Source organism: Oxyura jamaicensis, chromosome 4, assembly GCF_011077185.1.
Source record: "Oxyura jamaicensis isolate SHBP4307 breed ruddy duck chromosome 4, BPBGC_Ojam_1.0, whole genome shotgun sequence".
Lineage (NCBI taxonomy): Eukaryota > Metazoa > Chordata > Aves > Anseriformes > Anatidae > Oxyura > Oxyura jamaicensis.
In genome coordinates this window covers 23,052,822-23,065,836 of record NC_048896.1, presented here as the reverse complement: position 1 = coordinate 23,065,836, position 13,015 = coordinate 23,052,822, and the positions used below count along the sequence as shown (strand labels likewise).

General features: G+C 43.0%; 1 protein-coding gene across 2 annotated transcripts in view; it reads left to right on the top strand.

Annotated features, from left to right (window-relative positions):
* Window positions 1-13,015, top strand: part of CNOT6L (CCR4-NOT transcription complex subunit 6 like) — a 32,494-nt gene that overhangs the window by 14,809 nt on the left and 4,670 nt on the right. For both annotated transcript variants that reach the window (XM_035324885.1, XM_035324883.1), the window contains exons 3-11: window positions 4,418-4,539; window positions 4,965-5,151; window positions 5,670-5,755; window positions 6,202-6,291; window positions 7,242-7,310; window positions 8,640-8,797; window positions 9,802-9,956; window positions 11,223-11,374; window positions 12,705-12,929. In XM_035324885.1, coding sequence (XP_035180776.1) covers window positions 4,428-4,539; window positions 4,965-5,151; window positions 5,670-5,755; window positions 6,202-6,291; window positions 7,242-7,310; window positions 8,640-8,797; window positions 9,802-9,956; window positions 11,223-11,374; window positions 12,705-12,929 — 1,234 coding nt within the window. In that variant the 5' untranslated portion in view covers window positions 4,418-4,427. The remainder of the gene's footprint in view (window positions 1-4,417; window positions 4,540-4,964; window positions 5,152-5,669; window positions 5,756-6,201; window positions 6,292-7,241; window positions 7,311-8,639; window positions 8,798-9,801; window positions 9,957-11,222; window positions 11,375-12,704; window positions 12,930-13,015) is intronic.

Below are 13,015 nucleotides of genomic sequence, written 5' to 3'. Positions count from 1 at the left end.
ACAGAAGAGCATTGCTCTTTTCTGTTGTTACCTGTTTGGGTTTTTTGAAACTCCAAGCATACAGAAGCTCCTGTTGTTCATTGCCCAAAACATCTCTTCAGAATAAGAGCCTGATAGCTTGATACTTCTTTCCTCAATAGACCACACTCTTCACATCTTCCGTACTATTACATTATGCCTTTTTTGTTCTAGTTGATAGTCAATAAGCTCCCTACAGACAAAATAAAATATCCTACAATAGCCTTTAAATGCAAGAAGAGAGAAGAAAAAAAATGAGAAAACCCACACCAAAGGGGACACTTAGAGGGATACAGACCTGCTGCTAATAACACTCCAAAATCAAGCAACCTCTTTCTAACCCCTTTTATATACATTTGAGCTAGAGTTGCTTAAGTTCACCTGGGACCACACTTGGTTTCAGCTGGGTAACATTGCTCTGCCAGTCAGCTGCTGGCCTCTGAGGGCAGACTCAGAGGAAGAGTTAGCACATAAGCATGAAACTGTTCTTAGGAACCCACAGATTTCAAAGTTTGTTTGGAGTTTAAATATCATTTTTGTAATGCGCTCATGTTCTCAGATCCAGATTTTCTTTGCTTTATACAATATCAGGGTCATACTGATGAAGTTTACATATTTAGGTTTTTAGCGGAGAGCAAGTTTTAATAGCTTCATAAATTTCTCAAGGGAACTCTTTGGAAGAAAAGACATTGGGAATTTTCTTTTCTGTCCCACTTCAAAAGAAAAGAAACAGCACACACATTCTGCTCATGTCACACCACATTAGCTGAGCTTTAGCAGAGGCCCCACAAAACCCGCAAGGTGCGATCCCTGCCAGCTGAAGCTGCCCCAAACCTGTGCTGCTTCGGTCCCCATGCCCCCGGCTGCTTTGCTCCTTGTGATGCCACAACTGCTCGAACAATTCGGGGGTTAACGGATTCAAGGGACTTGGTGTAGCTCCCTGAAGACTGAGCAAAAATAGGTTGGGATTTTTTGATGTTGGCTTAGTGCCAGGACAAGCAGAGGGGGAGAGGGAACCGTAGGAGCTGGGAACTCAGGCAGAATTCGGTTTTGCTTCAAAAAAACGCACACAGTGGCTTTTGAGTCTTGCTTAACGTTGCTGTTGTGCCGAAGAAACAAGTATATTTGATTTGGGTTTGTTTTCCCTTTTTCTGGGACTGTGGAAATCACATTGATCTTTGACTCACAACTATTTCAAAATAACCCTACAGTGACTAACATCCGGAAAATGTGCGTGTCGTTTGACTCGCCGTTCAGGGCTTGTTTCGTTGGAGGGCCCCGATTGCCGCAAATTGCTTTAAATTGGCAGAGCCCTTCTCATAACAGGCGATATTTCAACATAACTTAATTGGGTTCCCTCTCAAAGAGGAAACAGCCATCCTGAAGCTTTTCGAAGGTGTCACCCTGTCAGTGGTCACCCCCAGGCCGGCGGGCAGGTATGGATGAGCAGGGGGTGACTCAGGCTCCAGCCACCTCGGCACGAAGGCCGTCATTACCGGGCCCCGGGATGTTTTTCTGACTTTTGCCGGGCGGAGAGGAGCGAGGCTGCGGGGATCTGGCAGCGTGAGCCCTGCTCTGGTTCGCAGCAGGAGGAGGCCCGTGCCGCTCGAAGGCCTTGACTCGCCGTGCGTGTGACTGCAAGGACCCCTGGCTGGACCAGGCCTGCCTGAGCTGTTAGCCATCTGCGCCTGGCTCGCGATGAAACAGCAAGCAGGAACACAAGTGATTTCCCACTTGCCTTTTTTAACTGGAAATGTGCCTCGAGAACCCGTAGGAAGTGGCTGCGGCCAAGCCTTTCACCAGCAGTACGCAGCAGGAGGTGTGTGTGTGTGCTCAGTGTGCAGAAACTGAAATTTAAGTCTGGCTCTGATACTACTGTAACGTTATGCTGACAAAACAAGCAGAAAAGGCATGTGAGCGTAGCCTGTACACCAAGTACTGACCCAAGCACTAACACTGGCTATTGGGAAGCAAAGTTTGCGCTGCTGTGGCTGTCCTAGGCCCAGATGTGGTGGAAGTACAGATTGATTTCAGATATGACAGATTAAAAAGCAAAATTAAGGCCCGTCCTGGTTCGGTTAAAATGCTTGATGTTTAAGACGTAAAGATCCAAAAAGCTCTCTCCTACCATAAGCCCTTAATCCTCTGTGGGCATTCTGCTTGATTTTTACCACATAGCCTTTCAGTTCCCCCCATATAATCTGCACTGTGCCTTACGGAGGAAATAAACACTGCCAGGTGATGAAACCTCATTTTCTATTAAGGGATCATTGCAGGCAATCCTATGGCAGTGACGCGATGGTGACACGACAGCTCTACTTGCTACAAAGCGGGCAGCTTTTTGGCACGGACAATCACTAGGACCTGATTTGGGTGCATCTTGTGTCAGATTGGTACCGAGCAGGCAGCGCTGCACAAGGTGGTTAGGCTGGGACAGGAGGTAGGGTGGCAGTGAGATGTGTGTCCTCACAGGTGTTGGGACTGGAGCCGTGCCTGCCAGGCTGCCAGGGCCTGCAGCAATTCACAGCCCAGCTCTGGTCAGCTCTAGGGGTGTAGCAAAATCCAGGAAGAGCCGTGTTGAGACATGCTGGAATATGGATTAGCTTTGTACACGTCTAAGGGCAAGGATGCCCAGGAGGAAATGTGAAATAGGGCCACTCTGGCTCTCTGCAGGGGCCGTGAGCGTCTCTTCACGAGGCCAGGGGCTGCTGCTCCCTACTCCTGCACATGCACACATTTAACAGTGAGAATAAGTGCAGCAAAACACCAGAACTGGACACTTACCAGCTCTGAAGCATAGCCTATACCTGGGGCTGTGTTGGGCAGTACCATTCCTGCGGTTGGGTCCTCAGCTTTTTGGGCCCAATCCCTTGTCCTTAACTAATCTGTCTCATTCATCTCCCAGAACTGGATCGCTGCTGCTGACCAGCGTGAGCACAGAATCCTCTTAGGCTGTAGCTTTCATTGCCATATGACTTCACCTGCAAATAGCAGGGCGCTATAATTAGCACCACGGCTTGCCTCTGCCCCGTGCTTGAAGCAGGCAGCCGTAATTCAGCGTGAATGGGATTCCCTTGCGTGCTCGTCGGGGGGTGAAGACACAGACCCGTAACAGAGACCGATCACGAAGGACAGCCCTGGTGCCTCATCTTGCTGCAAAGTGCCAGCAATCTCTACAGGCTGGGAAACCTGCAGCACTTCAAACAGGGCTCACAATGGGGACGCGTGAGCTTTGCGCAGCTGGGCTGGCTGAAAAAAGCTGAACGGGTTTCCTCAAATTCTTCATAGGTTTCTGTCTTGTCAGCTGAGCAAACGGCACCAGAGTTATTTTAAGAGCTTCACAGCTATTGGAGCCCGTTGGAAGAGAGACATATGTATGAGGAAAAAAATGCATCCTGGAGACCAGCTGCTTTGGATTTGTGTAAAATCAAGGTCTGTGTATTTTGTGTGTCTGGGGATGAAGAACAGGACAGGGTTGACAGGACCAGTGACCAGAAAATTCAGCTGGTCTCGTGTTTTTAAATCAAACAACTCCTCTCCCCCCAAGTGCTTCTTAGACCAATGGCCTGGCGAGGTATGGAAGGAAACCTCCGTCTGCACCGTCTGCAATGCGCATGGTTTTTGAGTGGGATGCCAGAGCTCTCCTCTGACAAGAATCTGGAGAATGAGATTATTTGCGTTGGTGTGAAGCCCCATATGTGTTAGAACCGCAAAGTGAATTTTACCTGAACTTCCTTTGTGGCTCCTGGGCCACTAGGAGTCAATATGTCTTGGTGGATGCTGGGCTTGAAAAACCACAAAGCAGAAAAGCTAGACTGCTAACGGAAAAAAAAAAAAAAAAAGCCAATTCCCCCTTAAACTGCAATTTCCAGTTTTGTATAAGTGGAGTGCAAAAGGGGGACTTTGCCTGTTGAAAATAATTGCTGTAAAAACAAAGGGAAGAGTCTTCCCATCAGTTGTTTCTTGTGAAAACTACGGGAGGGAGCAATCCGCGTGGTTTTTCTCAGTGAATGAGTGAAACGCTGTCATCCTGTCTACTTGCACAGCAAGTAACGTGGTGGTGATGGAGGTTATGCCTCGGTCTGGGCTATAAACGAGGAAATACAGAAATTCTGCATTGGAACGGTACAAAGGAACATTGTAGAGGACTGCAGAAAACCAAACTTTAGAGGGAAAAATGCCTTTTTCTGTTATGGGCCTGTATTCTGCAAAGGTCTGAGCACCTGCTTAGCTCCACGGGCTGTGAACAGCCGGGCTGATGTCAGACTAATATTTCTTGTCCATAAACTCCAGGGTGTGTGGTTCTGCAGGCTGTCACTGGGGATGTGATCTCCTGGCAGGGTGGAAATGAAGAAATGTTGTTAAGCGGCAGATGGTAATGGTTGTAATGATCTTTCAGACTAACAGGGATGCCAAAGGAAAAATATGATCCTCCCGATCCTCGCAGGATTTACACCATCATGTCAGCAGAAGAGGTAGCCAATGGGAAGAAGTCTCACTGGGCCGAATTAGAGATCTCGGGTGAGTCAATCTGCCTTCGAATTTTGGTTCGGCAGAGTTGTCGGAATTGCACCGGCCTCTTTCAGGGAGGGGATCCTGCAGTGAAAACAGTTTTTCTGCGATGGGGGGGAGCATTAATTAATTTACCAGATTGCCTTCCAGCTTTGCTGACTCACTTGCAGCCCAGTTGATGTAAAACACTGGCTGAGAATGGACATGAGTTGTTGGATAGCGCTTCTCCTTCCCTAGAATCATACCTCTGTCTCCGTTTCCTGGAAAAGATAACACAGAGTTATCTTCTGCAGGCCTCACCGAGGCTGGGTTTGCACCCTGGGACCCCCACCCAGCTCTCCCAGGGGGCATTCTGACATTCCCCATGGTTTGTATCTAATGATTTCCGAGTGTAAAGCTGGCTGAGGATGTGGTTTGTCACTTTTCTTTTTTAGGTAGAGTGCGGAGCTTAAGTACGTCGCTTTGGTCGCTGACGCACTTGACTGCTCTACACCTCAATGACAACAATCTGACTCGCATTCCACCTGATATTGCCAAGCTTCATAATCTGGTTTACCTGGATCTGTCATCCAACAAACTCAGAAGTTTACCAGCAGAACTAGGAAACATGGTATCTCTCAGGTGAGAGAAAGTACGCTGGTTACATTTTCAAGAAAAGTCTATATTCTGGGATTGGAATTGAGGATTTTTTTTAACTTAGATTCATTCTTCTTCTTTGACTTAAAACCACTCTTAGATTTAAGGTAATTCTGAAAAATTCAAGACTGATATAAAGGTTCAGTTCTAGCAATTACTTTTGGTTTTATTATTCTTTTTTTTTCTGATCTGTACAGATACATGTTCATAAGCTGTGTAGTCTTCTGGTTTAAAATATTCTCACTTTGAGACTTTGTGATTGCCTGCTGTTTATATTTCCTTGATTTGATTTTGTTGGTTGTTTTGTTGTTGTTGCTTTGGCTTTAGTTTTGTTTTGGTTTTTCCTAATGAGAATATTTCTGTTGTGCTTTGAAATGGGAAGATTGGCATATCTTTCCATAATACAAAAAATTCAGCGTGAAAAGTGCCATCTTTGAAGATGTGATTTAAGAGTTTTCTTCTGAAGTGATAACTCATCAAAAGTGTTTTTGCATTTGCTGCAGGGAATTGCTTTTGAATAACAATCTGTTACGGGTTTTGCCTTATGAACTTGGACGGCTCTTCCAGCTACAAACCCTAGGTTTGAAAGGTGAGCGAGTTCTTTACGGTTAAATATTCTGCAGAGTACTCTTGGATTAATGAGGAAGTTGGGCTCAAAAACTTTGTGTATTACCTCTACGTTTTCTAACAGTTCCAGATATTGAGCTTAGAGCGGCAATGACTAGCTAGTTTGGAAAACAGTACTTATTTTTAATGCTATTAAACTTCATTGTGAACCTATTTCAAATCTATAAATAGGTAAATAAACCCCGTAATTTACTCTATTTATTGATTGAGGTGAGCCGAAGGAAGAAAGTCTGTATGTGCTAGCTGTTCCTAAAGCATCTGTTACTGTGGTGTTCTAGAGTTACAAGTTAAGCAATCTAAATACCTTCTGGGTCAATTTGTTTGTTCTCATTATGGGAGATTTTCTTTTATTGGAAAGCCTCAAGAAAGTCAGGCAGCTAATCACTGGGTTGTTTCTGTTGTTGGCAGGCAATCCTTTATCACAAGATATTCTCAGCCTCTACCAGGATCCAGACGGAACTCGAAAGCTACTGAACTACATGCTTGACAATCTAGCAGGTGACAGACCTACAAATCTTGATTGACAGAAGTGGTTTAAAAGCATGCATGTCTGACAGTATTTGCCACTAAAATGAGAAAGTGAACCACTGAGGGGGAACATTTTTCTAACTGCTTTTATGTTTCTGCCAAGTGGTTCCACTCATAGACACACACTTGCATGCAAGTACGGAGGTTCACATATTTTATCTAAGCTTTGCCCGTGTTACCCAGACGGTGATTCCCAAAATAACCCTTTAGTTTCCAACAAAGCCCGAAGTCTTCCTCGACAAAGCCATTTTGATACTTTCCACTAGAAATTATAATCCAAATGCAAGCGGGATGTCAGATTTAGATCTAGAAATACCACTGTGATTAAGAATACCTAGGACCTGCCTCATGGTTCTGTAACTGAGCTTTCCGTTTTGCCATAGAAACTGTGGTAAAACAAAACAAACCTCCGCCTCTGCACTACGTTTCCACAGATGGTCTCAGGGTCAGCTCACAGCTGAACTTGACTGTGTTGTAAAGTGGCCAGGGTTTGACACGGCACTTCTCTTGTGCCACCTCAGTGCAATCCCTAGCTGCGTAAGTGGAGAGCATGCGTTGCAGGACTGACAGATGCGGGGCGAGGATAGGATGTCTGAACAACTACAAGATGTATCCCTTCTTCCTCAGCAATTTATTCAAGGTGCAGGACTCTTTCAGTGGTTCTAGATTTGCAAGAAAGAGACAAAAATAGTGTATCTTACAACTGACAGGCTTGTTCTTAACTTTAATTAACTGTTTCTGGCATTTAAATGCTTTTTGTGCATCCTTGTCTCCCGTGGAGCTTAAAAAGGCTTGGGGAGTTGGGGTTGCAAATACAGTATGGAACACTATTGTTCAGTCATCAGTTTGATTTAGAAATTCTAACTTACAATGATAAACCCCTAATTAATCACTGTTGTGTTTTTTTTTTTCTTTTTTAGTTCATCCAGAGCAGCTGCCTCCAAGGCCATGGATTACTTTAAAAGAACGAGACCAAATTCTGCCCTCAGGTAAAACCATGGTTCTTTTCCCTGTGTTCAAACAGTGATATGCTGAAGGACTATTCTTTGGCTTTGTTTTCAGAGAATTCTTCTAACTTACATGGCTCAGATTGAAAACAGTAATTTGTGTTAATTTGTATTAAATAATAAGCACATGGCTGTGCCGTAAATACAAATTCTGTAACTCAGATGGAATGCTGGTCATTTCTTCTCTGTTAGACTTTTTCATAAATATTCCAGCCACTGATGCCCACGTAAAAGAGTTCCTTTTTTAAAGCCTTTGCACAGAAATAATAGAACTGAAATAACTGCATACAAATTCCTAATCAATACATGAACTCACTAGAGTTAGACGTGGAGAAGTCCCATCTGCAAGAGAACACACTGGTACTGAGTGGTACTGAAGTTAATTTAATGCCCTCTATTGTTGATTTTGGTGAAGTGCAAGAGGTAGCATTTCTTCAGTCTAGAAATCCAGTGCCTCTTCTTCCCCTGTACATCCTCAATATAGCCCTCAAAAAGCACCCAAGATCTTTTGTAAAGGACAAAAATGCTAATATTTTTATTGCAGAAGATCAGATTAATAATCATCAAGGGTAATGTGGCAGTCCTCTACACTCTTGTTTTTAGAAGCTCGAAGATGGCAGGTCTTCAAAACTTAGCTCAATATTGTGTTAAGCAAGGTAATATTGCAGTTAAGATCATCTGCCCTTTTTTATATTAAAGAACAACAAATCAGAAAAAAATAATCAGTAGGAAAGGGGAAAATGCAAAAAGTCCTGTAAGTCACCACTACATTAGGTTCTGCATTTCCATTTCAATATCCTTTACAAATCGCTATCTCATTGCAGTTCTACAGACCTCAGTTTTATTTTTTAATCCATCATCTTTAGCAGAAACAGAATTTAGAATTCATTAGATGGCATTGCATTAAGCAAATGAGCTGTGGGATATTTCATGATAAAAACTGCAATAAGCCAATTGGTTGTTATTATCAAATTGAAAGAACTGAACAGGAATCTTATTTGACTGCAAGTAGAAAACATACAGCAGTGACCTCATACATTACATAACATACAGGTAACCTCACAGTGAAACCTCACTTCGTCCTCTGCAAATATGGGTAGTCTTTTCTAAGTGGCATGATGCTAGGGTGTTCTACTTACCTATATTTTTTGGGTGTAAAATTGAAGAGTTGAGAATTTTTTTATGTGAAAGTATGATTCAGTTTGAATAGTCTCATGAGCTGCATGCTGACTTCTCTCTCTCTCTCTCTCATTTTTAAACATTTAAACATTTTAAACATTTAAACATTTTCCTGTCTCTGTTTCCTTCTAGCTTCATTCACAGTTATGTGCTACAATGTGTTGTGTGATAAATACGCCACTCGGCAGCTCTATGGCTACTGCCCATCTTGGGCGCTGAACTGGGAGTATAGAAAAAAGGGAATCATGGAAGAAATCGTCAACTGTGATGCAGATATCATTAGTCTTCAGGTAACTGGAACGTTATTTTTCATCAGAAGCAGAAAATACTAACTTCCACCTTTAGAATGAAATGCTCCCTTGAAAACATCAAATTCTCCAGCTCACTAACGAATTCCAGGGCCTATCAATACAAGCTGTGCGCACAGCTCCTTGTTCACATATTGTCTTGTGATTTATGAAACAAGATAAAGTGAGTGAGATAAAGTTAGCAAAATTAGTATGTAATGTGCACTGCAACATATGGGGTTTTCCCCCTCTGCTACATGTCCTAAATACTCACCCTCTGGGTGTATGAGATTTCCTACAAAAGGGGAGACTGCAGAATGCTATATCCCCAAATGCCACAGTTCCTGCTTGGTAAAGAAGTTAAAGTCTCAAAAATAATCTCACTGGAAAGCGAGGGCATTGGCCTGTCAAAGTTAAATATTGATTGTCATTGGTACACGTATACTGTCGTGCTATTAGAAATCTATCGCCAATGTCTAGAACAGCTGAGCACTTCTGCCTTTAGGCTGGTATTTTGTTTTCTAAGCAAGTTCTGGTAAGTAAATATTCCACACAAGAAGAGAATAGCTATCTTGGTCTGAAACCTCAAGAGAACCCACTCAGAGAGCAAATGCTATTACAAAGAAAATGGATTCCTAGACAACAGTGAGAGACCCTTCTGTGTCAGAGTTCTCAAGGTTAAATATTAACTGCTGCTGGATATCTATCGACCTCTAACAAGTTTTAAGCTAGGACAGTATCTGCATTCATATGTCAAAAGCAGCAGGTGTAATCTCTTGCTATTCAAAATCCACCCGTCACTTTCCCTTTTGAGGGAATTCCAGGTTATCCAGGAATGCAAATCTGTTTCCATCAAGCCATTAATCTAGGAAGTGACACGATTTGTGCAAACAGAAGCTTTTGACTTTGGTAAGAGCTTCTGATTGCAAGCCAAGACAAGCACTAGTTGTCACATAGGAAGGGTTTACTCGACTTTGTTAGCTTAAAGTATTTGTGTTCAATTCCAGGAAGTGGAAACAGAGCAATACTTCACCCTTTTTCTGCCAGCATTGAAGGAACGAGGATATGACGGATTCTTTTCTCCAAAGTCACGTGCCAAAATCATGTCTGAGCAGGAGAAAAAGCATGTGGATGGCTGTGCAATATTCTTCAAAACTGAGAAGTAAGGAGCAGAAGCAGCTTTTCTCACATACATTTTTAAAAGTTTGATTTAGATCTGAAAGTCTCCCTCTCTCAGGCTGCACAGTAACCAAATTACTGTGCTATAACACAAAAAAAGATAAAGTTCACTACAAAGAATGATCCTCCCTCCCCTTGCTGCCCTTATTATTTGCAACAGAGTCTTTCCATTTCTTTCAGACTAAAGATATCTCTTTAGAAGATATCTCAAAGATATCTTAAGAAACATGAAAGTTGGAGGGGGGCTAGTATGAATAAAAACAAACATGCTTCATGTGTGCATTTTTTGGCTGATCTAATAAATAGCTCACCTTCTTTACAAACCTTTGCGTTGCTTGACAAATTTCACCCCTCTAAGATTAATCTTTAAAGGTCTTCAATCTTTAAAGCTGTGCTGGCTTAATCTTCAGGTACTAAAAGGTGTATTGCTGCCAAAGGATCACAGAACGCTCTTGACTTTAATGTGGGTGTATTATTGAATACTTCCTCCAAAAAGTTCTGCTACACTAAAAGCCATTCAAAATCAAACCATTGGGAAGGCAGAAGCGCTGGCATTCATCCTTCCCATTTGTGTGAACTGCTCAGGGGGTGCACCCACATTGTACAACACTGAGTATCCCTCTGAGTATTTCCTTAGAACAGTTTTCAGTAAAAACTCAATCTGCTTGCTACTAATAATTATACTTATTATTATTTTCTGAGAGGACAAAAAAAATCCCTTTCAAGAGGCAGCTTTTGGTTTATCCTGAAGTGAGCATTTGGGGCATCCTATGGCTGTAAAGGAAAGAAAAACCAATGTCACAAAACTAATGGTGGTAGCTAGGGGTTAGAAGGAAGCTGTTTTTTAATAATGCATTTACACAAAGCAAACGACAAGCCTTTAATTACCATCTCATCTTGAATTTCTTTGCCTAGAACAGTCGTGGGGAGGTGCAGTAACCTCTCAGCATTGCTCTGAGTAGTCCTCTCAGGGTGCTCTGCTGAAGCAAATAAAACACTTCCTAAACCCCAGAGATCTCCTATCCCAGGAAAGTCTGTATCTTGTTAGGCAGAGAGCTCTGCCCTGACTGGACGACTGCTTCTTAGAACTGTTTTTGCTTTATCAAGTGAGAAGACAAAAAAAACGTGCCTCACCATGTCCTTTGGACTCTGTCCCTGGAATTTGCAGACTGGAGGTCAGGCAGGAACCCCGCCTTTCACGCAGCTCCATCTCACACGTGTTCAAGTGCGATTCTGCTTGTTTCACCAGGTTTACGCTGGTGCAGAAGCACACCGTGGAGTTCAACCAGGTGGCGATGGCCAACTCGGAAGGTTCAGAAGCGATGTTAAACAGAGTGATGACGAAGGACAACATCGGAGTTGCTGTGGTGTTAGAGGTGCACAAGGAATTATTTGGAGCAAGTGAGTATGCCCGTGGCTATCTCACGGACTGCCTGCTCAGTTCCCCTTGAAGGCACAACATTCCTTTGGCAATACATCTCCACGTGCTATCTGCCATTGGCGGTGGTAACCGAGTACTTGCAAATGAGCAAGCACTGCTCCCTTTGCTAATTTGAGAAATGGAAGCCCATCGGTGGCTGAGGCAGGACACAGGTGACGTGATTTCCAGTTCTAGCTGCACTTCTACCCAGATGCCCAGCATTCAGCTTGCTCCTCTCAGGCTTTTGTCCTTGTTTACTTAGACTGCTAAATTTTACTTGATGAATTAAGCTTTTCCAAGGTCACTGTGTCTGCATGCGTATGCTCTTACCAGTAGTTGTTGGTAATATTCAACTTCTATTTTCAAGTCTCTTTCTTTTTCCCTTGATTGAATCCTTCTGTCCTCCCCCAGTGATTACATGACAGTGCTGATGTATTGATGTGGAAGAATGAGATTATCAGGTGTCTTTTGATGCCACTTGACTGACTGACTGTCACACTTTCATTATGTTTGATCAGACGCAGTAGACAATTTCAAGATACTTAAAATTGCCACCCTGCTCTGTCTGCATGTCTGGATTTTTGATCTCTGCTTTCTAATGTGTATTCTTCAAAGCAGCAGGGTGTGCGGATCGCAGGACAGGGAGAAATTGTGTGTAACCTTATGCCCCACCATTCAGAGTACTGCTTCTCAGATATACAGTAAAAGCAGCTGTAGTGTTTTCCAGCAACTAGGTTCATACTGCATTTATTTAAGCAGATGCCTTTTTTCCCAAGGGAGTAATAAGCTAAGCTAATCTATTAATAATAATCTTAACTGTGGCAACTAAGAGTCAGGAAATTCGCTCGTGCCTTAACCATTGAAGACTGGTGCATAGTTTATAAGTCAAGTGATGGCCACCTTCACCTTTAAGTTCAGTATGTCCTTTAGTGACTGGGCGTTGGAGAAGATTCTTGAGAAAATCTGTCCTTGAGATGTGGAAAGGAAGAGAAAGGGAGAGCACTCCGAAGATGCTAAGAAAAGCAGTTGACCAGTAGAGAAGGAATGCAACTGTAATTGTACCAGCTCATGCTGATTATTTCTTTCCTATATTGGTGAGATTTAGTGAATTGGTATTACATACGAGCTGCTGATTTTGAAAGCAGACGTGGGTTAAGTAGTGTCTTTTTCTTAGCAATCAAAGTACGTCTGTTTTCTGGTGTGCGTACATTCAAGTCCTGAGTAGCTAGACCCTGATCATAGCGAGGGATAAATCTGCTGTGTTCACACAATCAGCCTTTTCACTGAAAAAAAATGTATTTATCTATCTAGGTATAAAATCTCTTCATGTGGACAAACAGCTGCTTATTGTGGCCAATGCCCACATGCACTGGGACCCCGAATACTCGGATGTGAAACTCATTCAGACTATGATGTTTGTCTCAGAACTGAAAAATATCCTTGAGAAAGCCTCAAGCAGGCCTGGTAGCCCAACAGCAGATCCTAATTCTATCCCACTGGTGCTGTGTGCAGATCTTAACTCATTGCCTGATTCAGGTAAGACTGATTGTGTCTTCATTTTTAACATACCTTTTTAGAGCCCTTTTTTCCTCTGTGGGTGATTAAGTAGCTTGTACTTCCCT